The following is a 27488-nucleotide window of genomic DNA, read 5'->3' on the forward strand; positions in this document are numbered from 1 at the left end:
CTCCCTTTCTCACTCTGACACATTTCCACTTTCTTCTGTTACACTAAGAGGCCCGGTGACACAGCACAGTCTTAATCACAGGTTCCAAAAGACGTCTGGCTTCTTCACCAGCAAACATATAAGATATCTATTTATTCATTCATTTATTTCTCTCATTTTGGGGGAGGGGGGCATGGAGGTGGGGGGTGAGGGGGGCGGGGGGGGGGGGGGGGGGGCGAGCGGCATCGCCGGAGTTGGCGTCATCCCCCCGTAACGACACTGTAACCGAGGGGATCACGCGGCGACTCCAGCCGAGTGCTGCAGGTTCCCGAGGAGGAAACACCTGCTCAAAAATAACCTTTGGATTCATTGTGCCAATATAGACATTCCACTAGATGCATCCATGTCACTGAATTATAAGAAATGAAAGAAGAAAGAAATCTTTTGACTGTCTGGCGAAAATGACTATTTAGAAAATTTCTAGCAAATCCATTGCATTTGTCGACTCGTTTTTATTTATAGAACTGGCGGAGCTGAAAAAAATGTGAGACCTGCTCCCCCAACCCCCCCCCCCCCACCCCACCCACCCCCCGCTTCTGAAACGTGATGCTGAGTCGTGAGCGTTTGGGTGAAAGGCAGGCAGGTTGTCCCACCCCGTCCCACACGTGTTAGTTGGGGTTTAGGCTGGATGCAGTTTGCAACCTCGCCTCTAGTGGCCGCTAAAAATCCCACCTGAGCATTAAATCGGTCTTAAGTTTGATGCTTTAAAGCTTCATTGTCTCGTTTTTTTTGGTGTTTTTTCTTTTAAAGGAATGACATGAAAATCAGACTCTTATTAGGACGGGGCATTAAATAGTGTCAAACACACACACACACACACACACACACACACACACACACACACACACACACACACACACACACACACACACACACACACGCACACACACACACACACACACACACACATACACATACACGGCAACGTGTGCAATCCGCAGATGCCGTGAGGTGGCGCGGCAGCAGAAAACCGTGTCAAAAAGCATCACTCTGTTCTAAGAGAAAGAAGAAAACGGCGATGTGACCACCGCGACGCCGCAGACGAGGGCGGCGTCGGCAACTCGAAGGCCTTTCGCGGCGGCGCACGGCGCCATTTCAGCCTCTAAACAGCATCCACCGTCAGCGAGTCGGGCCGACGAGGCAGTTCCTTATTCACACCGTCTCCACGGTTACTGGGCCCTTTCTCATTCATAAGAGTTTCCATGGAAACAGGGACCTCGGCTCATTGATAGAATCTCAGAATCACCTTGGTAACAGGGCCAAGGGAGGAGCCTGATTGATTGTTTTATTTTTTTTTCTCCCCCTTCTCCCCACCCCCCCCCCCCCTCCCCCCCGTTTTCTCTTTAATGTAATTGTGCCGTACACTCGCTAAAAGGCGAATGCACGTGCGCGAGCGCGCAAAAAAGGAGGAGGGGAGGAGGGGGGGAGGGGGGGGCGCACGGAAATGTGACACAATGAAAAGAAAGAAAAAAAGAGGGATGAAAAAGGAAAAAAACAAAAAACACAAGCACCGGTCGAAGATCAAACGCGAGTTATTTCGCTCACGTATGCGCGGCCGGGGTAAAGTAGGTCATCCCAACGTAAGCAATGCGGGGGGGGGGGAGAAAACACCACGGCGGCAGCGGAGACACGCTTGGAAAAGGCGCAGTTTGTGCACCTGGGCTCAACACACACACACACGCACACACTCACACGCTTAATGCACACTTAGCACACGCTACAAAAGTGTTGCCTTGGAGATACACACACACACACACGCGCGCGCGCGCAAGACGAAGGAGGATCACATTAAGCAATATTGCTATTGCACAATCTCCCTGATGCCCCCCCCGCCCACCACACCCCCAATCTCCTGGGTGGACGCGGACACACAACGGCAAAGCCAACATTTGTTTGCTCTGCTCCTTCCTCCCCCTCCCCCTCCGCCTCCTCCTCCTCCTCCCCCTCCTCTTCCTCCTCTTCCTCCTCCCCTCCTCCCCCACCTCCTCCTCCTGCTGCCGCCACCTTCCTGCTGACTTCAGCTAAATGTGGCTAATTATTTCTGTCCACATCACTGACCAAATCGCTTCATCTCCTCCCCAAACCTCCCCGGCTTATCTCCCCCTTATCTCTCCTCGCCTTCCTCCATTACGGCAATCCGACTGGTGCGCGTATCTGCATAATCACAAGCGCTCGCTTGCTCGCTCAGACGCGCTCTCGCTCTACCCTTGACGGCAAAGGCGTCAATTAGATTAATATTGCGCTATTCGGGGTGGGGTGACGGGTGGGGGGAGGCGGCGGCCGATTTTGACTCGGTGTCAACATGGGAACAGGTGAGAGGGGACCTGTCTATCGCCGATCACCGCGTGCCTTATTTGCTGCCCCGCATGGAAGGCGGATGAGCTGAGCGTGGAGGAACCGTGCCAAACTCATCAACAGCTTCTCTTCGGGTTTGGGGACTGTTTTTCAGAATGGACCTGCGCGGGCGTTCGCCACCTGATCTCAATCAGAGCAGTGATTCTACGATGGTGGAGTCTCAGGACTCACAAAAAAAAAAACAAATTTATTCCACGAAAAACAGAAAAATAGCAAGAATACAAAATGTCTTTATCCAGTCTTAATCGTCATTTGAACAAAATATACATAAATATATGTATTTTGAAATCCCCTTTTTTGCCCACAAAGCCGCGACCCAACCAGAACTGCTCCACGACCCACCAGTTGAGAAATTGAATTGGGTTGGCGTCTTCCGAGGGAATGCAGACAAATGTCAGCATCCTGGGTTCGCGTTCCATCTCTCATTTTCCCGGAGCAAAAAAATCCCCATTGAAGCTGACGCCGGGGGAGAGGGAGCAAAGTGGCCCTATTTAATCAGAGCGCGGCTAAAAGATGAAGGAACGGCGGCAGATGTGAGCTGTAAACTACGGGTAATTGGACTAATAATCAATAGCGGGCAGGAAACAGCGCCAGCTTACTCCCACGGCCAAATTGTTCCGGCAGTTCACTACTCGGGGTCCAACAAGGTCACAGAGATCACAGTAAATCTGTGTGGACGCGTGACGCCTCTTTAGGGTGGGTGGAGCGCACCGCCACAATGTTCACGCAAAAAACGCATGACTACAGGTGACTCTCCGTCTTACACCTGTACGTACTGTAGGCGTACTTTCACTGCTGCTTGAAGACCTGACCACCACCCAGTACTTGCACTAGATCAGCCCAGAATAGAATGTAGCTGCACTGAAATGCCCTTACAAAAAAAAAAAGAAAAGAAAGAACAGCAGAACTCGAGGTGATTTTGTTAGTAAGGAAAATAATGTCTGTAACCGCGTCCATTTTAATGCCGCATGTAAGGATCTAATAAGGGATTTAAGATGAAGGGATGAGGAGAAGAGATTTTTTTAGAATGGGTCTTTAAACATGCAGTTTAGATTTGAATGAATATTTGACCACAGTGTTCAACACAATCAATACAAACTCTTTTTTTTTTTTTTTGCGATTTCTTGACATAGACATGTATAAATACATGTACATAAGAATTACATATGCATAAATGTTTTATGATTGTCTTTGACTTTCAAAGCAAGTGCGGGAGAAATGGCAAAGAGTTTTTGAAGTGTAAATCTGTAGGTGTGCACGACTCTGCAAGCGTGTGTGTGTGTGTGTGTGTGTGTGTGTGTGTGTGTGTGTGTGTGTGTGTGCGTGTGTGTGTGTGTGTGTGTGCATTGGTCAGCGTGGTATCAAAGGTTTTTCAGCCGGAGGTGGGTAGAAAGGCCAAGTATAGCCTTTCATCATCAAAGGGCCGCAATGCTTGGAAAAAATAATAATAAAACAAAAGCACAACCCCCATATTCATGGAGAACACCGCCACCGTGGGTGTGCGTGCGCATGTGTGTGTGTGTGTGTGAGAGAGAGAGAGAGAGAGAGAGCGAGGGAAAGAGCGTAAAACGTATTGACTCCAGTCAGTGTACATAATGCATCATGGGAATAAACAGCCCCCGTGTTGTAAACACTGCAGCATATCTGCTGTGCGTCTTGCGGCAGCTTCCTGTTTAACTGGAGCGGCGCGGCGCTGTTAGCTAGCGGACGTCAGCTAACGCTAACGCTAATGCTGAAGCTTCGATATCGGCCAACTGTCACTGTCCACGGTGATGCAAGCGTGTTGTTTTTTTTTTTAAGTTGCAGGCTGCTTGAAGCTCGTTTGGACTCATGACGTAATCCAAGAGAGGTTCGGTGAGACAGAGGCCTTCATTAGTCCGGTTTTTCCTTCCCCTCTCTCGCCTCTTCCTACTTTCTGCCCGCCTCGCCAACACTCCCCTCCTCGCTCCGCCCTTACCGTCGCTCCGTTGGGCCGAGCCGAGATGAGCTCGGCTTCATGATCACTCCTATTAAAGCAATAAGACATAATGCCAAACCAGACTGAGTGCCCAGTCACTCTCGGCGTGCGCACACGCGTGTGTGTGTGTGAGAGAGAGAGAGAGAGAGAGAGAGGGAGAGGGAGAAAGTGCGAGAAGAGGAAGGGAGAAAGGAGGGAGAGAGAGGGAGGGAGGGAGACAATCGTTCTTTTCCCAAGTGCTTTGTCAGCAAAGATTTGCAGGGTTTATGCAGGTCTCCAAATCACAACACGCACGCGGGCGGGCACACACACACACACACACACACACACACACACACACACACACACACACACACACACACACAAACATGCAGCGACCTCACAGTAACAATCCGTGCCGGCGTTCCCATGCACTCACAGCAGAGCGGAGTGATTAACTTTTACTCCTAAAATATGTAAATTAAAAAAAAATGGAATAAAAGCTATTTTCCTAAAATGCAGCATTTCTGTGGTATAAAAAAAAACAAACGACACAACACAACACAACACAACACAACACAAGGGGAAATTGTAGCGCCCACTGCTGAAGCCGCACCTTCAGTTGCGCTGAGGCAAATTATGCTGCTAATTCTTTTCTTTGAGTCAAGCTAAGCAGCTAATATTTAGCCTGTATGGTGAACGTCCAGACATTTCCGTAGGTGTGATTCCATGAAATACCAAGTGAATTTGAAGCAAATTTTAGAAGTGTAACTTTTGACGCACAACGTTGTATCACTTCACCGTCGGTCGACACCGGAATGGTGCTAATCCCATGTATTGTGTCTATGTTTGTAAACATCTGCCTTAGAACAATGGATTAAAACTAGCTTTTATGCTAACTCCGGCATCGATGCTTTTGCTGACATGTCAATCATTGTGCATTGTCCTTTTCGTTTTCCACCTTTGAAATTAAAATAACAACAATAAACCAATAAAGTCATAATAATATCCTTCAATGAACACCCTGTCCTGAATGACGAGCCAAAATACCAGCACGTCATTCAGGGATTTGTAGTGTTAGTGGTACATTTGCCGTATCATAGCGGCAGGCCAGCTCTAGCAATCATTTTGTATTGCCTGGTGGGCCAAATAAAATTACACTGTGGGCCAAATAAAATTACACTGTGGGCCAAATTTGGCCCGCAGGCCAGAGTTTGACACCTATGCACTACATCTTGCACACTGGGCCTTTAATAAAGAGGACAAAAATCATTATTATCATCCACAAAAGACCGCTCTTCCACCCTCCTCGCCATTCCTTTGCCTTCACCCTTCTTGCCGTCCCTCCTCCTCATCACCCCCCATCGCGCTGCTCCCAGTCGCCTCCCGTCTTTCATCCACCCTCCTTCCGCCGATGCGGCCCCGCTGTGCCTTCCTCCCCCTCCGCGGTACATGGCGGTGACATTTGTTCGCTACCCAGGCTGCTGGCGGCCTGCCGTTCTGCTCTGTGATCCAACGGCCGCATCCCCTCCCCACCGACCCAACCCCCCCCCGCCCACAACGTGGGGCCATTCATTAGGGCAACAGAGCAGGAGCAGGACACCCACCGAGACACACACACACACACACACACACACACACACGCGCACAAGCACACACAAAGCCTCTCCCCCCCACCCCCCTCCCCCCTCCTCCTCATATCTGATCGTGCACGTGGCTGAATCCCAAACGCACGAGCGGGCGCTCGGCCCCCGCGACTCACCCGGTGAGAACCACAACGAAGTCCATGACGTTCCATCCGTTTCTCAGGTAGGAGTTCTTGTGGAAGGCAAAGCCGAGGGCCAGGATCTTGATTCCGGACTCGAAGCAGAAGATGCCTATGAAGTACGGCTCTGTGTCATCCTGTGGGGGGTGGAGGCAGGGAAACGGGGGAGACAGGAACACATCTTACAAATGACTTTTATCTTTATGTCATGACTAATGTGATTCTGCGCCCCTGCTCGTAAAACCAGGGTCATTTTTATCCTATTTGAGTGCATCTGTCATCACTTCTGACCAGGTGCCATGAAAACATCGTGCGTCCCGCTTACCCAAGTAAATAAATCACTTGCAATGCGACTTAATGAGGAACAGAGTAAACGAGGATGTTCAGGTTTTTTATAATTGAGCTCTTCAGCAACAGAAACTATTAGATGAATGAACTATTTAGCTGAGGTTTTCAGCATCGGAAAGCCCCTGTGACATCACAAAGGGATGATTTCCGCAATTGTATGCTTGAGCACACGCCAAATAAGTAAGAAGGACGCTGTGAATTTTCGCGTAGCGCAAGACCTTTAAATCAGTCTCGGGCGATCAAACACACTCATGTGAACACACTCATGTGCAGGTTAAACAGCCACAGTGCAGTAAAGGCAGCGATGAGGACGCTGTTTGCCTGGACAGGAGCGTCGTTGGCGTGAACTCACCAGGCGCTCGGACAGTGGAGTCTTGTCCCCGTCGGGCAGATGCTGTTCCAGGGCCAGGACGATGCAGTTGGCAATGATGGTGGCGAGGATCATCCACTCAAACGGAGTGAGGAGGCTGAGTCAAGGGGTGTAACATTCTTGGCAACGAGCAAGGTCTCGGCCCCGGAACGTCCTGACACGAGCGACGGTTTCGCCGGTGTCAGGACGCGATGGCGAGACGAACGTGGCGCCGACCTTTTCGAAGCTAAAACTTTGAATCTGGAGCGGCTATGATCACAACGCCGCCAGTCTTGTAATTACACTTGTTCATTAATTAAGCTAATCCTGGCACATCACATGGACCCCCCCCCCCACCTCCCCAAACATGGAGGCTTTATTTCAAGTACCCATTAGGGATTGGGCCCATAGGAGGCGCTTGTGAAGTGAGCGGCCGTAGAAACAACAGCAACGACAACAAGAGCGACAAAACTCAGCCGATTGGATAAACGCACTTCCTTTGCATTCGCTGCAGACCAATCCGATGTATTTCCTGCCAGCTGGGCTGTTAGCTACACTATAGCTATACACACGGACACATGCGCACGCACACGCGCACGCACACGTCACTGTCCCGTGGCGCGCTGCAATGCGCCGCGCTGTTCAACCAGGCTGTTGCCAGAGCCAGTCAGGCGTAAAAGCAAAAACATGTCGTCTACGGAGAAAAGCCTTTGCTGCTCTTCTTTGTTCCTCTTTCCAAATGCAACAAATGAAATTAATTTTTGATTAAAAAAAAAAAAACAACCCCGCTACCGCCCCATCAACGCTAACCTCTTTTAGCAGCAGCGAGGCTCACTCGCCGACTTCCCGCATTTTTCCTCCTCGCTTTTCTTTTGAGGGCGTCTCACTTCTTGCTTTCGGTCGGGGCAAAACGAATGCCGATTGGCTCCTCGGAGTGGGGGGGGGCAAGGCGGGCTGAAAACGATTCCGATCGTAGGGCTCAAATCTCCCAGATCCAGTTCACTTTGAGCCTATTGATCCATCCATCCATTATGTAATCAGGGTCACAGGAGTGTGTGTGTGTGTGTGTGTGTGTGGGTGGGTGGGGGGGGGAGCTTGTGCTTCAGCCATCTGTCAGACGGTGGGGGTGTGAGGAAAGGACGGCTTCCTGGTTGCCGTTAAGCTAATCAAGGTCCCTCATTGAGAAACATCTCAGCTGTGGTGGCCGTCTGTATTTGCACGCCGTGTCTCAGGGTATCGAAATTCTGGCCCACCCCTCGTGATGAGCGCGCGCACACACACACACACACACACACACACACACACACACACACACACACACACACACACACACACGGGGTCGAGTTGAGTGTTGGCTCATGGCAACGCGACAGGGAACCAAGGTGAGATTTGTTGTGACATCACCGTTTGGCTCGGTGTAAGTGATGTTGGGGTGGGGGGGTGGGGTAGGGTACTTCTAATTGGGTTTGTCACAGAGCGTCTCTCACTCTTTATCTCTCTCTCTCGCTCGCTCTCCCTTTGCCTATGACACACAGGCACATGCGTACGCATACGCATACGCGCGCGCGCTCTGTGCCTCTCCGGTGGTGTCTTCCCAAATCAATCCCGGCGTCTCGTTAAGGTCACAAGATGAATAGTTACATTTACGGAGGGGAGGAGAGAGGAGGAGGAGGAAGGATGGATGAGCACAGATGGAAGAAGGCAGGGGGGCAGGATGGTAAAAAAAAAAAAAAAAAAAAAAAAACTCACATTCAGCCTGGACTTTCACTCATCAGACCAGTTTGCTTTGGTTTTACCGACTATTACTGTACATGAGGATAATTCAGGGGGAGTTTTTTTTTTTCTTTCGCCCAACAAAAAACATTTCCAATTCACGGGTTGGTTCACATTATAAGTTCCTTCTTTTTTTTTTTGTTTCATACCCTAATTCTTTTATACCCTCATTGCACTTTGTATGAACATTTTTTTTTTCCATCCCAGATAGCACCACTGACTCAGGCGAACAACTGGCCAAGGTGTTGCTTGTTGGGTTTGGGTGAAAACACAAGTATGTCAATTAGCAGGTGGCCATGCGAGCGTGTCCACCAAACATTTCGACCCAGTGCCATGAATGAAAAAATAAGAACGCTATAAGCCACGTGGAATTCTCCCGGCATCAATATCAAATCTCTCGCATTGTCATCTTTAGTTGGAACTGCAAAAAAATTTGTTAAATCAAAAATGAGTGGCACTCAATACACACACACACACACACATATATATATGTATATATATATATATATATATGTATATATATATATATGTATATATATATATATATATATATATATGTATATATATATATATATATATATATATATATATATATATATACATATATATATATATTTTTATTTATTTTTTTTATTCAATTGGCTGCTTGGCTAGCTTCAGCACTGATGTCCCAGTGCCGGTTGGACAAAATCCTTGTGCTAAATATAGACCTTTCATGTCTGTGGTAAATTAGGTCCCCAGCCCAGCGCTTGGTGTTTATTACATGTTATCATCCGGTGCATATGCATGAGATGGAATATCATTACACAAAGAATTGGAATATTTTAGATTGCACAGTACAGATTTATTTATTTTTTGAGTTAACAAGTTGACTTCATATTAGGGGTCTAAATATGTAGCTGGAGTGACTTTGATGTAAATTACAGGCATATCAGACCTCTGATGTGGCCCCTACGTAGCCTTGGGTAGGCTAGTTAGCCTGTTAATTAGCTCGGTCGACGGAGCTGCTAATGCTAAAGGCACGGGGTTGGTTTGGCCGAGCTGGTACGAAAAAAGAAGCGCGGAAGCACTCACACGGAAAGCGGTTTGAAGCTAAAGCTGAATTAGCGACGTGGAGCTAAAATTGAAATGATGCAACAAAAACAACAACGTCAACAACAAACAAAAAAAAAAAAATCTTTTCAACGACTGACATGTCCAGTCGACCGTCAAAACAGCGGTTAGCGCCAGTGCTAATTTCTTACTTTTGGGGATCTTATGAGGTTTTTTTTCCTCCTCCAGGTAACGCGAACAACCCACCAGTCTCTCCTCCTCCTCCTCCTCTTCCTCCTCCTCCTCACTCTCGCCATCCTATTTGTTTTTCCTGCCTCACGTTTTTTTTTTAACAACGCACAGGCTTCCTTCCTCTGAGAGCAGCCATTCCCTTAGGGAGCGAGTGTGTGTGTGGGGGGGGGGGCGTAGAAGAAATGAATGGCGCAGAGAGTGAGACAGAGAGAGAGAGAGCGAGAGAGAGAGAGAGAGAGCAAGGTGTGGTCATTAATGGAAATATACTATCTTGTGTGTGTGTGTGTGTGCGCGCGCATCTGTGTTTGTGCACAAACGTCTACGTTTACCGCGTTCGTGCGCGTGACCTTGTCCGGGCCGCAGTCCATAAGTGTGGGTGGGTGTGTGTGTGTGTGTGTGTGTGTGTGTGTGTGTGCTATCATGAGTTAGGCTACATCTTCCTTATTGTTGCTATTACTACAGCGCCCGAGGCAACGTTCAATTAGCCTGCCTTAGCACGCCCCCAGCACAGAGTGTGCGCTCGTATGCGTACGTGTGTGTGTGGCAATTTACCTTGTCCGTCACTTTCCTGCCCTCTCTCTCCTGCAGAGCCCCCTCGCCCGCCCCTCACTGATATATATTCCCCCTCCTCCTTCTCTCCACCCCTCCCTTCCTCCCTCCCATAACTCTCCCCCTTAACACCGCCGCCCTCTGTTACATCACACCGTCCCATTCTCAATTTTTTCTAATTTCTCCTCCCCCTCTCAGACATCCCCCTCCATCCAGCCCCCCACCCTCCCTCCTTTCCTCCTTTTCTTTTTTTTTTTCCCGCCGTCCCTCCCCGCGTGCGCCCATCAATCATCCCTCTCTCTATCGCGCCATCTCCGTTCAGTATCAAAATGAGATGCTGCATCAGCAAATAGGCGAGGACGCTGACAGCCAGAGAGTGGATGAGGAGTATGGCGGGAGTATAAATATATATATATATATATATATATATATATATATATATATATATATATATATATATATATATAAAATATATATATATATTTATATATATATGCAGGGAGCGGCCGAATGAGAGGCAGAGGAGGCGAGAGGGGAGGAAGGAAGGATAGAGGAACAGAGGAAAGGAGACGGGGAGGCGTGAGAGCATTGCGGTATTTTCTTCTCGTGACTGATGTGGATGCTCTGCCAAAAGTAGGTTACTGTCAGAAGACACAAGCACCGGCGCAGGCGCGCACACACAAGCACATAAAAACCGAGGGGGGAACAGCGGGGGAAAAAAGGGGAGGGGGAGAGCGAGCGAGAGAGAGAGAGAGAGAGAGAGAGAGAGAGAGAGCGAGAGTGGGCGGGAGACCATACATCATAATGTCACTTACAGTATGCGCGAGGATGTGTGTGTGTGTGTGTGTGCGTGCGCGTGCGCGCTCCTCACGTGACGCCGCCACCGCCGCCGCTCTCGCCCTTTCCCGCAGCGCCGCATGAGCATATGTGCATGTTGGTTATTTTTAATATGGCGCACATGCCTCGCAGCGGGGCGCCCTCGGAGTCGAGCCGAGGGCCAAAAATTACCACACAAAAACGCACAAAAACACACAAAAAAATAAATAAATAGCAGAGGGAGGGGAGCAGCGACAGGGCCGTGAATGCAGCAAAATACCCTCTCAGCTCCAAACCCCCCCCCCCTCCACTTTGCTCGTGTGATATATTTTCCCCCTATACGTGCACGAAGAGGTGGCCACGCATGCACACACAAACACAGATCGGTGGATACGTCGAGGGTTCGAGTGACGCTAACGGCTCGATGGCCTAATGGCTGTTGAGTGTTGGGTGCAGATGATTTTTAGGGTTTACACAGTTACGTTGTTTTTGTGTGTTTTTTTTTTTTTTTTTTTTTTAAACAAATGGAAATGATTCCCTTTTCAAGGTTAAGTCCGTAATATTTGGAGATTTTGAACGAGAAACAGCGACACCAAGCGGTTACATTTTAGATTGCAGCGTCTCTCCCTCCCCCTCCTTGGGTTGAGTTTGCCGGTGAACTACGGCGGCCTGCGCACCCAATACTGGATACCTCGTCCAGCTTCTTCTTTGTTGGTGTATTTGAACATTCAGGCAGTTAACCTAAATACGAAACGCGTATATCAGGCGGGATGGATTGTCCCCATCAGGTTTCCTTAGATGCAAGACGGCAGCTAACTGGGAGCAACACATGTAATTAGTCACTTTTATTAATCTATTTATGGGCAATATGTGAAGCTTCCACCAATCTAAAAATCATAAATCAACGTTCTTAATTTTTAGGAGAAAAATACATTAAACCCCGGTGACTCTCAGTTGTTGAAAGGTAAAACAGGACTAGAAAAACTGAGCAAATTGTATATTCGGCAATAATGAGACAGTGTTCAACCCCGGCTCGGTCCTGATTTCTGTTAAAGAAAGTACATTAAAGTAATGTACTGGAATAAAATTTGTGAATTTATAATTGATTTATTTGTGCTTTGGGTGGGACTCGACCAATCGAGATGATCAAGTTGTGTGTCCCTGCGCTTTCCTTTGGCTGCAGTCGTGCGTTTGATATTTGAAGAGGGGGAAGAGCGCCGTTGGAAACGGCTCGAAGTTGAACTCGGCTCCACTCCCTTCATATTATTTTACATTATGTCGGGGTGAACTTGCAGAGCGGCTCAAACGATTAGCTAATCTTCTTGTCACTTGTCCCCGAGAAACGACGATATGGCCAAAGAAATGGAATAGAGTAGGTGCCGCGGTCGGATTCTATTTAATTATTCTGATGATCGGGAGCCATAAAAAAAAAAAAGAAGACGCGGCTGCGGCGCTTCTGCCGTCCCGGGCACGAAGCGCAGACGTGTTGAACTGGATCTCGCACGAGAGAGTCTCATCGCGGGTTAGCGATTGGTTGGTATTTTAAACAAAATACTTGTAAATTATGATTTTAAATTTTAAAATAATTGCTTATATTGAACCACTACTCTAAAATGGATTCTGTGTTCGACCATCTAAAAAAGGATTATTGACAGGAAGTGGTCAGCGTGTGAAATGATGTCATGTGATTTTTTTTTTCCTTTTCACTCGCTGCGACTGAAACGCGACTGAAAGTCAGAATCCAGTTCATTTCCTTAACATTATTTTATGCCGCTCTGCTCGTCTGCGCGATCCCGCCTCTTGGAATCAGCCCTTTGTGATGTCACAAAACGAACCAACACCTCAACCACGATAGCTGAGAGCTATAAACAGCGGGCTGAATGCTTAGTTGTGTTTCTTTTTGTAATTTCAGGGGGGGGGGGGGATAATACATTTTGATGATTAAACCTATTGAAAAATAACACGACTATACTTTAGACCAGGTCGAAAATTAAATGTTAGACACAAAAAAAAAAACAACACACACTTTGCCTCAGAGGGGGAAAAAAAAATAAAAATCTCTGCCACAGAATAATTCGTCATTTATACCACTTGGGCACCATGTTTGACTTTGTTGCCAAACAAATGGGAGCGCCCCAAGGCCAGTTTAGCCCTGCTTGGCCTCGCTCAGCCTGATTTAGCGTCATGTGTGTATCGGCTCCACTCGCTCGCCCGCCCGCCCGCCTCTCTCCCTCCTTACGGGACGCCTCGTGTCACCATCCTCGCCCTGCCACCCGCCTTGGAAGTCACATACAGCCGACTTGTCACTTTGTGCAAGATGCTGACGGTGTTGTGTGTGTGTGTGTGTGTGTGTGCGCGCGTGCATGCGTGCGTGTGCGTGTGTGTGTGTGTGTGTGTGTGTGCGTGTGCTGCGTGCACACATTCGCACAGGCATTTGACATTTCGGTTCATCAGCTGGATTTTCAGGATGCGAGTGTCTCGGGGCTTTAGGAGGACGCCGCGGAAAAAAAACCTGCTGCGTTTTCTTTTCGCCGGCTTTTTGCGTGCATGTGCAGTGCGGCCGTGTGGATGCAACTGGCCCGGCTCGGCACGGCTTGGCACGGCACGGCTCGGCACGGCACGGCTCGGCACGGCACGGCTCGGCTCGGCACGGCACGGCCTGCAGGTGGAGCACTCGTTTCCAGCAAGGTTTTGTCTAGTAACAGCTGCAGCACATGACTAAAGAACGCGGGCGAGGGGAAGAGTGAGAGAGAGAGAGAGAGAGAGAGAGAGAAAAATCAATCCATCACAGACTCCGTCTCTGGCTCTCTATTTTTCTCTCTCTTCACGTATCCCGAATCCCCAAAATAGCTCTGCTTCACGTCACTGCAACCTACCCAACCCCCTTCCCCCACCCCTCACCAACACTCTATCTTCCTTCTCCTTCTCCTTCTCTCTCTGTCTCTCTCTCTCTCTCTCTCACACACACACACACACACACACACACACACACACACACACACACACACACACACACACACACACACACACACAATCTGAAAAAGGCGCAAGCTCGACACGCGCACGCACATCCGAGCTAGCCTGCAACTGAAACTGAATAATTCAACAGAGCCGGAATGCACAGCTAAGAGGAAGGGGGACGAGGAAGAAGAAGAAGAAGAGGGAGGGAGGAGGAGGAGGGGGGGAGGAGAGGAAGGAGAGAAAAACGCAGCTGGAAAGGAGAGAAACAAAGCAGGGAGAAGACGGGTGGACGAAGGCTCGATTCAACAGCGACGGACGGACGGACGGATGGACGGACGGACGGACGGACGACTCCCGATATTTAAAGGGCCGCTCTGGAAGATCTAGCGACGCCCAGTGGCCGACGGCAGTCTGTGATTTTCTGCCGTCTCATCCGATCTCACATCTTGCTGGCAGCAGCTGAGGCTGCGGGACACAATATGGCCGCCCCCTCGCAAGTGTGAATATCACGTTGCTCATACGAGTCGTTCGTATGAGCAAATGAAAAACCCAGCAGCTGTTAATTCTTCGTAAAACATACACTACAAATGTTTTGGGTTGTTTTTTTTGTTTTTTTTAATGCATAGGCTTTTTAAAATGAAGATTAAAAAGTCCTGAATTTTAAAGAGTAAAATTAAGAATGTTCAATGTTGAATTTTATAGTTTGTTCATTTAAGACTTCCGAATTTCTTTACCAGGATATATTTTAATTTTTTCGCTGCATTAGGGCGAGGCGCAACTGTTCTCAGTCAAGTCAGCATCGCATTGGAGATGTGTTCTTTTTTTTTACTTCTTGGTTCAACCGATTCAGCGGTTCTCTTTTTGCGTTGTTTTTTTTTATTATTATATTTCGCAGCTATCGAAAGCAATAATTCTCTTTTTTTTCTTTTTCTTTTTACGCCGACTGTCAATATGAACGCAGCGTGTTCACATTGATTTGGCTTCGGCTTCTCGCTGCCATATACGTTACATGGGCACCCATCTGCAATACATCAAAAGTCAGTCAGAGCCATGCATTTTATCAGAGCCGAGTAGATCGATGGACAATCTGAGCGGCTTGTAGCCTTTCACCTGCCCTGACGCTGCAGCGCCGCTGCTGCCCCTCAATGCCCCTCGAGGCCTCGTGTGACACAAGAAAACATTTGTCGATTTCAATTCCTAATATCGTTACCAAAACATTTTTAATTGAAGTTTTAATTTGCTTTCGGTTGAAAAATTTCAATATTTTTGCCTGGGAACTAGAATTTAAAAAATGTGCAACTGGACAAGATTTTTTTGCCAAATGTGAATCATAAATGTATGTTTATGTAAAGGGATTTCTTAAAAAAAAAAAATCTATTATAATGTTGTTGGTTGTGTTGTAGTGCTGCTAGTGTTTCTCCACCTCCGCAGAAGAACCCAGTGGGAGGACAGACATATATTTCAGTGCACACACACACGCAGAGAATCGAGGTAACAGGATTTGCTGATGATCAAGATCACAGATCAAAGATTGGAGACGGAGGAGGAAAGTTCAAAGGAAGCAGCCATTTCAGCGACAGATAATTATGTTTAACAAAGCACATAAAAGAAGTGACCCGTCCACCCTGAGCACAGAAGATACATTAATTCAAGCTTCAGAAATGTTGGAAAACAAACAAACAATTGAGACTCTTAGACATTAGCTTCTGGAGTGTGAGTGTGTGTGTGTGTGTGTGTGTGTGTGTGTGTGTGTGTGTGTGTGCGCGCTTATGCAAACCCCCATACTGAGTCTGCCTGCAGGGATTCAGGATCCAGATCAATTGACACGTTTATTACCAGACAGTCAAAGGTCTACACTGGGCAGATTAAACCCAGAGGGTGAAAACACACACACACACACACACACACACACATAAACCGAAACGTGTGTTTCTCATTTGTGAAAAAAATAAACTGATGAAAAAAAAAGAGCATAAAAACTGGAGGCCAAAATGAATGAATCCCAAAATTCTGCCTATTAGAGCTGAAAGAAAACCGTCTCAGTCAAACGGGAGACAATGTGAGTGACAGGAGAAAGAGTCACGGTGGCAAATGAGGAGAGTAGCTGACAAAACTTCACTTGGCATCAGTCAGAGTGCAAAAAAAAAAAAAAAAAAAGACACACGAGAAAGAGGAGGTACAAAAGGCACAAAATGGCAGTGGGTGCTGCCGTTGCATTTCATAGAAACTCGCCTTCTTCACATACACATTTGTCCACTAAACCACACAGTGGGGGTCTGTCGCTTTTTATATTCGTCGTTCTCACTCGACGTGAGCCAAGTCGGGCACTTTGCGTCAAAGATTTTTCTTATTCCAAGTCCCCAGATGTGGGCAAAAAAAACACCATATTGATGATTTACGAGTGTCGCGCTTGTTAGCGTTAGCATCTGCTGGCTAGCTTGCCCACCACGACCTATCTGTTTGCAACACGCTTTCAGGGCAGCCGCATTGAGAAGTAATATAGAGGTGAAGGCTAGGTTCCATTTAGTGTGCCAGAGGCTATCCAGTTAGCCAAATGCAGCAACTGGACTCCTTTTAACAAGATTGAAACCATAACCGTCATTAGCATCACTGGAGACACCTTAGCAATCCTGCCAATTTCTCTCCAAAATGGCCGCCAAAGAGGCCCATTTAGCCAAGTAGTGATAAGAGAAAAAAAAAATTGCAGAGACTTGGTGAAAATTTCTCCCAGTTTTGCTTAACATCTACTACAATCAACATTTGTGCGACAGCAAGTCAGAATTTCTGGTGAACAGCGCCCCCACTGGAAGACACTCACCCTCATGAGCGGGTAAAAAAATAAAAATAAAAAAGAAATACCCTGGAGCTAAATTCAACCGTAAATTCAACCTGCGGCTGAGCTCCTCAAAAGGTTCCTGGTTCTGAGGTAAAGCTCCAGTGCCAGCGCAAACAACCAGGATTTAACATCAACAGGGGGACATCGGTTCAAGTCCAGGAGGGCTTTTTATAAGCAGCTCCTGTTTATTTTTAGGGCCGGCCCGAGGTAAAATAGAAAAAGTCAAGGCTGAGACTGCGCCGGCGGAATTGGTGCGCCGATCGAGAGGACATGCGTGCGTTTTCACGCCGTAGAGGAAGGGAAAGAGAGAACACCCGGGATCCGATAGGCTCGCGACCGCGTAGCGGAGCACCGTTTTTTCCGCTCAAACGCAAAAAGACCGACGCAAATGCGCGCATTAAGACGGCGCAGGCGTCGAGCCTCTGTTGCCATCAGCTGACAGTTGCGAGGCTGGAGAAAGGCCAATAAATAATTTAGATTCTGCAGTGAACGCAGATCATTGACTTCCCACATCCACCTAAAAAAAAAAATATAGAACCCCCCCCCACCACCACCGCTCAGATCTCTCGCTCCTTAGCTCTCTGTCTGTGTTTCTTTCTATTTCAAGGCATGTCTCGTTTTCCCCTCCCCTCCCTGTCTGTCTGTCTTTCGCGAGAAAAAAAAAAAAACAGAATATTTGTTCAGGACAACGAGGAGACGCTGTCCTCACGCGCGCCACCGTCGTGCACACAAAATGAGTAGGAGAAAAAATAAATACGCTAAAACCCGACTTTCTCTTGCCGCGTGCCCTTTGCTGTAACGCTCGGGCTAGGACGCCCGCCGGACCGCAGCAAAAAGCAAAGGTTTACTTAAAGAGAGGACTCTAAACCCGAACGAGTGCACGCGACTTCTTCTTCGTCAGCGCCCGGCGAGAGGAAGCCGTCCTCTGGCGGTGTGCTTAGGGCACCTCCTCCATTAGCGGCTCACCGTGTCAGCGGGAAAAGCGGTGTCGCAGCTGGGCCAATGCTAATGCTTCAATGTTCCTCGGCCGAAAAAAGAGCCAGAACTCCCTCAATAGTTTCCCCCTCATTAGTCCGGAGGCGAGATGCTCTAGAGGGCACCGTGTTTGTTTGGCAGAGATGCTCACTAGGTTGCACCTGCGCAGGCAGTCTGCAGTGCCCGGTGCCTGGGGGTAAAAGGCAGGGTGCGCGGGGTTCAGTGTTCTCGGCTCTTACGGGGTCGTCCAGGTGGCAAAGCTGCGCATCGCAAATAATGGCGGAAGAATGTGAAGGAAGGAAGAGATGTTGGATTAATCCACAGGAGAACCGCAAAAGTACAAGTTAGAGACGAGCCAACGCGATTGAAAAGCAGTGACCTTATTAAAGGTCCAGCGTGTCAAATTGTTAAGGAAGCCCATCCGGCAGTGAGTTTCGTATTTAGGGCCCTGTTCCTTAAAAAAAATTGTAGCGCAAGAGGGGAGCTAACTAGGGGCAAGACCCTGTATTCCTACAAGAACCCTTTTTAAAGGTAGGAAAAGCAAATTACTTTTATTGTACTGCGAGTATACGCTTTTATTAATGCGTTTACGGGCAGTGTAATAAGCTTTTACCATTCAAAAAAAATCATAAATCAAGCCATATTTGCCACACTGGACCTTGAAGACCATGAACATTGGGTACAACATATGAGAAAATACATTTCCTACTTGCATTCTTTTTCTTTTTGCACTTTTAATATATATTATTCAATCATTTCAAAATGCGTCACACGCAGCTCACACCGAGTCTGCGGGACGAGACCCGATACGTTCGCCCAGCAAGGTCGATCGGGGAAAGGTCAGCGGGACTGCTGGAGGGGATTTTGTCCGGGTCCTATCAAATGACCCTTTTACTTTCTACTCCTCCCCCCTGCAGGATGTGATATGATGAGCCACTTTGGAACACAAGGGCACAATCACCATTAACACAAGGCGCTGTGATAGCGTAGCTTGATCTGTGACATAGCTCCAGGGGAAGACGCCTGCATTCCACCTGCTCGTAGGATTTTCAAAAATATGATGAGCAGAATTTGGATTTTAATATGTGTACATATATAAATATATATAAATAAATGCAAACATATATATGTTTACATTTATTTACATACTTTAAATACTGGATAGCATCAACTTGGATGGACAAAACGAGCATAATAAACGGCACTTTACAACTATTCTGCACTACAATACATATGCATGCAATTCTAATTAACAAACTCAGTGCCTTCCGCATCCAAATTTTGATTTGAGAGAGCAGTTATTTGCACGGCGCTCCCACGGGTCCGACGCAATTTAACCGGCACGCAAAGCTGAAGGTTGGCGGTTCTGTTGCCGGTGAAAGCCCTGACACCGGTGCTGATGGGCCGGCTGTTTTTGTTTTTGTTTTTTGTTTTTTTTCAAAGCTGTTTTAATCTTCATTCGGGGGGGGAAACAGCAGCCACTTAATCAATATGCAACTGATACGTGGTCCATTGGCTAAGGATACTAATCTGGGAGTGTATCAACATAGCAGCTATGCTTACACCTCGCTGTGCAGCGCAACAAGGATGGACACAACGTTTGCATTTAGATCTGCAAAAAAAAAGAGACCTTAAAAGGCTGTAGTATGCATGCCGGGCCAGTAGTTGGCAGTACAATTTTTGAGTTAGTCACGACATTGTCATTTCTCGTGTCTACGAGGACCGGGTTTTGTCGGTTTACATGGCGACTGCAGAATTGCCCCGTCAAAACGCCCGACGTCGTCGTGTATGAGCAAACAGACTGACGAAATACATCATTTCTGTTCCAATGTTTAAGAATTTAAAAACAGGGAGCGTACTAAAAGCTATTGCTCCAGAGCCAAGGCCAACAACAATAATTGCAGTCAGTTTAAGTAAAAACGTATTCATGAGTCATCTCTCTTCTCTTCCTCTGAAACGTTTTTTCCAGTTTAAACGCAACCCATCGTTTGGCAGCACGTCACCCGACGAAACACCGACGCGATCGCAGAGACGCAGCGAGAGCTGGCGTCACCTGAGATGACCCGGTGATTGACAGGGGCTGACTACACCGCCTCCTGCCGAGTGACGACCTCCCCAAGCCTCCCATAGCCGAGAGCACGTTGGGTCAGTTTGGAAACAATCCATCGTACAGAGATAGAATCATAAAAAAAAGAAGAAAAAAAAGAAAAGAAAGAAAACATGAATCGGGCAGAAATAACTAAAAGCTTCCAAAGGATGTAGTGGGTTTGTCATGGAAATATTGATCAAAGGGAGGTTATGAAAATCTCAGAATAGCATTTCATTATGGAATCCATTTTGCTCCTTCCTCAGGTCTCAGATTGGCTATCGCACGCCGAGCCGCGCAATATTGTCTTTATCTCAAACATATTCCAACTTCCCTTCCCTACATAGGTGCAGCTCCTCAGGAGGCAGACGGTACAACCGAGGGGCGGGGATAAAAAACAAACAAACAAACAAACAACACTCTGCTATGTTTACCTGACAATTTATAGCATCCCACCAGAAAAAACAGAACCGCAAAGCGCGGCTTCGGAAATTGAATCCACAGAGCTCGTCTCAGACAACTCGTCTGGTCTGAAAATCACACGCTTCACAAAGGCAGGAGTTTGCGTTATTGTGGTCGATGACATATGAACACAACATATGCAACATTCAGGCAAGCGGGCAGCAGAATTCAGAAATATCACCCTCATTAACGCTGCCCTCGATTTATATTCAAACTTGATTAAAGTTGTTTTCCAACACTTTGCTGAACGTACACAACAGCTCCCTATTGATCCAAATCACCGTAAAGTGACAGCCCTTCCCTATTGTAATGCCCACGCCCACATAAGAGTTTAGCCAGAAAGCTTATCTACAAATTAAAAAAGAAAGAAAATGTGCTATTTTTCCTTTGGCGTGCAACGCAATTAGTTGTTGGTTTTTTTTGTGTGAGTTGCAGGGTTTCTAGAGGTTGTCAGCTCCAGAGACGTCCAGCTCCTTTTAAATCTATAATGGAACAATTGGCAACGCCAAATTCACTGTCAGTAAATGAAAACATTTAATCTCCGCCGCAATGCCTCTCTCCAGAAACCATGACTCAGTTGATCAGCCGGCAGGTTTATGTGTCTTTTTCGTATTACCGCGCGAAAGGAGCGACTGGATGAGTGGCTAGCTAACTCAGCTAATTAAGCTAATGTTGCAGCTCAGCTGAAGAGGATGCCATTAGCCTCTTGTCATCAGTAAATGTGTGTGTGTGTGTGTGTGTGTGTGTTGCCTTCGGTGTGCTGATAGGGTCTGGCTCAGTGAGAGAAAAAAAGAGAGACGTTAAAACCGCTGACAACAAAGGATGGATTTTCTTAAACAAGCAGGTCAGGATTTCTGCAGACGGGCCCTGAGGTTTGTCCATTTTTAGCCATCTGACCACTGCAAGTGTCGGCTGCATTCCAATTTCACTGCATCTGACAGAACAGTCACTGTTGTGCGTATCTTCTCTCTCTCTCTCTCTCTCTCTCTCTCTCTTTTTTTTTTGCCGTCTCGTTTTATTTTCTAGCTTTGTTGTGAGCGCTTCCACTGAAACGACTAAACCCGGGGACCACTTGCTACAATTTGCGGACGGAATTGCGAAACCTGCTTTCCGCAGCGGCGAGCGAGTTGGTTCCGACAATAAAAACGACCACCGGCTCTCGTGGTCATTCTATTGTGTCGAACGATCACCGTGATAATGGCACTGCCCTTTCATCGGAGACCAATTCCCATTTTGTCCAGGAATGCTGCTTTTAGCCACTTCCGAGGTCTTCCGTGGATTCTTTCAGATGGACCCGGCAGTGCTCTCTCTCTCTCTCTCTCTCTCTCTCTCTCTCTCTCTCTCTCTCTCTCTCTCTCTCTCTCTCTCTCTCTCTCTCTCTCTCTCTCTCTCTCTCTCTCTCTCTCTCTCTCTCTCTCTCTCTCTCTCTCTCTCTCTCTCTCTCTCTCTCTCTCTCTCTCCTCGCCATTGAAGTCGGCAAACCAACGGAGTCGACTCAGGAGCGCTCCAGCATTTCACCACAGCGGCCCCCAATTAGCGTGTGTTATGTCACGGCTCGAGCATGAGCACGGATCAATACGACCATTACTCAAATTTCCCCTCGTGTCATTAACGCTTTCTCTCTCTCTCTCTCTCTCTCTCTCTCTCTCTCTCTCTCTCTCTCTCTCTCTCTCTCTCTCTCTCTCTAACACACACACACACACACAAAGAGAAACTTATTTCCACATGTGCACGGGACGCTGCTGGAAAATTTGGCCCCGCCACACTTCGGCGGTGGGCGGAACACACGTACGCACAAAGGAAGGAGGCGCGGCGTGTGAAATGGTCGAGCGCTGCGTGCCGGCCGTGTGATTAGAGCTGAGGCTCAGGACGGGGAGGAGGGGAGGGTGTGTGGGTAGGGGATAGGGCGAGGGAGGAGGTGGTGGTTGGGGGGGGTGGGGGGTGGGGGGGCGCAGGCCTGTGTCAGCCCACAAGTTAATAGCCGACTGTAATCACTCTGCATACCTGTCACTCCCGGCCACGCAGCGCACGGAGACACCTGCATCACGCTGATATGGGAATCTGCACACACGCACGCACACACACGCACATGCTTGTGTGTGTCCTTGCAATCAGCACACACACTCTCTCTCTCTCTCTCTCTCTCTCTCTCTCTCTCTCACTCACACACACACACACACACACACACACAGTAGCCGCTTACTTTCATCTTTCCCTCTCGGTATCCTCCACCTTTTCCTCGCTGCGCCCCCCCTCCGTACCCGCGCGAGGTGCTGGGCCTACACTGCACATGCTGACATCAGCAACCAGGGGCGCCCACTAGACACCCCCCGCCTCCCATACCACTATCACCAAACACACACACACACACACACACTAAAGAAATCTACACACGGTACACAGGAATCATATATCAAGCAACTCCCAGGCGGCTGCCGGGCCCATTGCTAACAAATCTGACCGGTTTGTGATCCACAACCTCATAGAAGGGTCGCTCGTTGTTTCATGCACCCCCACCACCACCCCACCCCCCACCGCCCCTTAATTAACTATAAATTACATGTCCTGCATTCACTGTCACCTGCCGTAGCCCCTATATCAACGCAGGGGGGGGGCTCGGCTCGCACTGACTCATCTGAAGGCAACACATTTCCCATCATAGGCTATCACAATGCCAGTAATTCACCAAATGAGGGTGTGTGTGTGTGTGTGTGTGTGTGTGGAGGGGGGAGGGCACATATAGGAAGATATCTATCGAAAGGCAATGAAGACGGGCTGGAAATAACCCATTTTTCCCTCTATGTGACGGCCTGTTTGGGCAAGGCCTCACACTATAAGCACATTTCTTTCATTTTCTTTTTTTTTTTATTACTCACTGCACACTGCCGGGTAAAGGATATGGCCATTCGGTGATCTTTTTGGCGTATTTTCTGACGAAGTTATCCTCGCTGAAGATGAACAGCGAGCGGTTGACGGTGAAGCAATTCTGGCGCACGGGGATGGGGTTGTAGAGGGCCATGGTCCGGGCTCGCTGCGCCATGGACTGCTTGTACATTCTCTGGGCCCCGGGCCCACCGGGCGGGCCGTGTCCATGGGCGCCGTGTCCGTGCCCGTGGCCGTGCCCATGGCCGTGTCCGTGGGCTCCTCCTTGCCTGCTGCCGCCGCGGCCGCCCGGTCCCCCTCCGCCGGGCCCCCCGCCGTACCTGGCCGGCACCTCATCTCCGAAGCGCGCCATTCTCTCGACGCCGAAAGCCAATCTTCACGAAGCAGCGGAGAAGGAGACCAGTGCTCAGCTGTGAGGCCACACAACATTACATCCCATCTGGATCGCGACGTCTCATAAGCACATCGGGGGGGTTGGGTTGGGATGGGTGGGGGGTATCTTGCGGGTTGTGTTTGCCGAGCACCCTACGGCAGCAGTCCAATGCTGGGGTTTTTTTTTCAACCCCCTCTCTCTCTATATATATATATTTATTTTATTTATTTATTTAGCAGACGAGGCCCATATACCGTCTTCTTCTTCTTCCTCTGCGCGTCTCAGCCGACGGGCCAACAAATTGTGCGTGTAAAGAAACGAAACGTGTGGTCGGTCGGTCGGTCCGGTCGGTCGGTCCGGTCGGCCGGCTTGGCTGACTCGGTTGCCACCCGTGCAGGCTTAGCCGCCTCGGCCGCTTCTCGTGTCCGTGTGGTGGAGCAGGCTTCGGCCCCGACGTGCAATCATGGGGGGACGACGACTGTGTGGCAGTTAACATGAATGTTTCATGTTCTCCATGGCTCGCGCGCACCTCAGAGCGCGCCACAGCCTCCTGCGCCCCTCCGCGCCGCGGTGTCTCTCTCGACGCTCGTGGCGACACGGCAACCTTTACGCATCGTCACAAAGCCCGGCCGCTAGTAAATCTCATCGGTCGAGAGAAAGAGAGAATAAAAAAAGGAGAAAACAATTCCCACCTCGCGGCCGCGGCTGTCATGGTGCCATTAAGCGTTTGGGGGGTGTGGGGGGTGGTGGAGCCGGCCGCGTCTCCGAAGACATCGGAAAAAGGTTGGAGAGAGAGAGAAAAAATACGATTATTTATTTATTTCTCTCTGGAAACATCCGCAATGTTTGGCACCAGAGAGCGGCGAAATACTGTGGCTCCCGTTGCTGTTGTTGTTTCCCCCCCTCTTCCTACACCGGCGCGCTTCGCCACAGCCTCGAGTGCAGGGTGGAGGAGGTGGAGGTGGTGGCGGTGAGGTGGTGGGAAATTCGGACGTTTAATGCGTCTTTTTCCCGTCGCTCTCTCGTCTCGAGTTCGCAATCTCGGCCGTAGCGGAGGAGGCGGGGGGGCGAAAAAATAGATGTACCGTTTTCCTTTGCGGCGCCAGGAGCGTCGCCGTCGAGCGCGCGCCACGGATCAATTCTCCCCGCGAGCGGATCCGGAGGCATCCTCCCTCGGTGGAACCGTCATCTTCTTGTCCCCGTCACCTGCGCGACCATCCGGGAGCTGGTGGAGCTGGTGGTGTAGTGGGGGGTATGGGACGAGCGTCGTCAAAGACACGGCCGCCTCTCCGCCGCCTCGCACCCTCTCATGATCTCAGCTCGGGCTGTTTTGGGAAGGAGGGAGGGAGGGAGGGAGAGAGAGCGGAGAGGAGAGGAGAGGGGGCGCGCAGCGGCAGTGCCGAGGAGGAAGTCCCTCACCATCCCCGCCCCTGATCGTCTGTACCTCCGTCCGCAGCTGATGATCCCGAATGTCCTGGCACGGCGTCCTCTCCGCCTCCTCCTTCTCCTCCTCCGTCTTCTCTCGCTTTTTCTCTATCCGCTCTCTCTCTCTCTCATTGGAGTATGGTGCGCTCCTCACGGCCTCCTCTCTCTCGCTCTTCCTCCGGCGGCCCCAAGGGGAGGAAGGCAAGAGACAGACAGACTGACGGATGGACGGACAGATGCTGAATGGAAGGAAACGCGCATTTAAAGGGGGAGGGGGTGCGTGTGTGTGTGGAGAGGAGGGGGGGGGGGGTTCTAGTTGGTGGGGTGGGGTGGGACGGGGGTGGTTATTTCCTTGGACTTTCAGGCGCGCGCGGGTGGGGCGGGGGGTTTGTGAAATGAATCGCGCTAAATCGTCACCCCCCTTTTTTTTCCCTCCCCCTCTTCCTCCTCCTCCCCCTTCTCCTTCTTTCGTGTCAGCTGTCCGATCTTTCTGCAGCCGCAGCGCGTGACGCACGCACGCACGGACGCAGCGCGCCCAACTTTCCAACGTGTGTCACGCGGACGACAGAGGGGCCGGTGGTTGGGGCTGTTTGCCTGCTGAATTGCAAAGGTGCCACATAAAGCGACTGGAACATCTGGTTTCCACCGCGCACGTCTCAGTCCAACACACACACACACACACACACACACACACACACACACACACACACACACACACACACACACACTTATATTAAACGTATTTGCCGTAAAGGAAAAGCGCGCGCGCTTTTTTTTTTTTTTCCTTTGCGCGCGCGGCTGAAAGGTGGGGTGTTGGCATCATGCAGCTAGTGCAACACCAAGCTGACGGTGGCCACGCGCGCGCGCCCGCACGCCCGAGTGAAGGCGCGCCGGTGTCGTGCAGAGATCTGCGCGCCTGTGGAGACTTGTATGCACCTCGCGGGAGCGCGCACCGCAGCAGCTTCGTCGCGCTCGAACCACACTGTCACAATATTGAGTCAGCGTCGGCGTCTCTGTTCAGACCGTTTTGGGTTGTTGTTGGGGTTTTGTTTTTTTTTGTCTTTCTCTGAGAAAGTGACATTTCTGGGGGCGACTCGTGTTTTCAGCGACACGCAAAGGTGACTGCGATGTGTCAAACATATATCGACGTGTCAAAGCTAAAGTAACAGTTGCCCAGTGCTTTGGAGTTTATTAAAGTGTAAATTTTGCAATTCCAAACATTGCCTCTGTCTTCTTAACATGAATGAATGTTTGCTCTCCGAACGCAAACTGCACCTTTCACAGAACAAACTCATATACGGCACTGGTGCTTTTTGCACAGCCCATATTATGAAAAACAATGAGCGGCACGGTAGTTAAAAGATCTCTACTGTGCAGAGTACCACCGACTTCCTTGTAAACATGGCTTTCAACAATTTATGAGGTTCCATGTGGACATTGAAGTTGAGAACGTTTTGTTTCCTGCGCCATAACGTACAACGAACCACAATATTATTTGATTTACAGGAGATGTTTGTCTTTCCAGCTATCAAACGCAATTGCTGTTTTGTTCCCCGTTACATTACTCCGTTACTCAAAAAGTAATTTAATTACAGTAGTAGATTACTTCGTAATAGATTACTCGCCAACGCCGCCTATACCACCTACTTAGGGAATTTGACAACAAACTCTCAGTAAGGACATTTCAAATCGAGCGTACACTTCCAGCGGTGTGTCAGTGTGTGCTTTATTTTTATTTTTTTTTACAACAGATCATATTTGTAGCATCAAAGTCACCTTTGCGGAATTGAAATCACCAGCGGCCACTCACAAGCACGTCACTGGTCAGAACGACGGAGTGTCAATGAAACACCGACGACTAAATACCGTGACGGTGCGTCCAAGCGTTTTAGCGGCCGTCAAAGCAACATCGTGCTCAGCGACGTGCCCGCGTGCTGCCGCTCAAGCCACGGGAGGTGTGCGCGCGCCCCCGCGAGGTGCATTCACGGATCTCGGCAGGCGCGCAGATCTCGGCGTGACACCGGCGGTTGCGCGCGCGCGGAGCGCGGCTCTGCGATTGTTTGTTAGAGAAGAAGGTGGAGGAGGGAGGCTATTCTTAGCAGCAGACATTTGGAAATTAATGGACGAAGAGAGCACCGTCCGTTCCCCCCCCCCCCCCCCTCCCTGAAACCGAGTCGAGTGTCCCTTCCTCCTCTGCTTCCACTCCTCTTCCTCCGCTGTGCTCTCCTTCCTCCTCTCATCGCTCCATCAAAACGCTGGTGCCTGTTCAGAAG

At 49.2% G+C, this 27488-nt stretch overlaps 1 protein-coding gene across 23 annotated transcripts in view; it reads right to left on the bottom strand.

Annotated features, from left to right (window-relative positions):
- The window catches only part of cacna1aa (calcium channel, voltage-dependent, P/Q type, alpha 1A subunit, a), an 84095-nt gene extending 58663 nt beyond the window's left edge, over positions 1 to 25432 (bottom strand). For 13 of the 23 annotated variants that reach the window (XM_076023979.1, XM_076023978.1, XM_076023966.1 and 10 more), the window contains exons 1-3: positions 23435 to 25425; positions 6796 to 6901; positions 6093 to 6232 (exon numbers count right to left, since the gene is read on the bottom strand). In XM_076023979.1, coding sequence (XP_075880094.1) covers positions 6093 to 6232; positions 6796 to 6901; positions 23435 to 23769 — 581 coding nt within the window. In that variant the 5' untranslated portion in view covers positions 23770 to 25425. Of the gene's footprint in view, positions 1 to 6092; positions 6233 to 6795; positions 6902 to 23434 lie in introns of all 23 variants that reach the window. The other 10 variants (XM_076023977.1, XM_076023972.1, XM_076023976.1 and 7 more) reach the window with 2 other exon arrangements.
- Positions 25433 to 27488: the final 2056 nt, after the last annotated feature.

Source organism: Nelusetta ayraudi, unplaced genomic scaffold (assembly GCF_046127955.1).
Source record: "Nelusetta ayraudi isolate G7.1 ecotype Tasmania unplaced genomic scaffold, CSIRO-AGI_Nayr_v1 ptg000016l, whole genome shotgun sequence".
Classification (NCBI taxonomy): domain Eukaryota; kingdom Metazoa; phylum Chordata; class Actinopteri; order Tetraodontiformes; family Monacanthidae; genus Nelusetta; species Nelusetta ayraudi.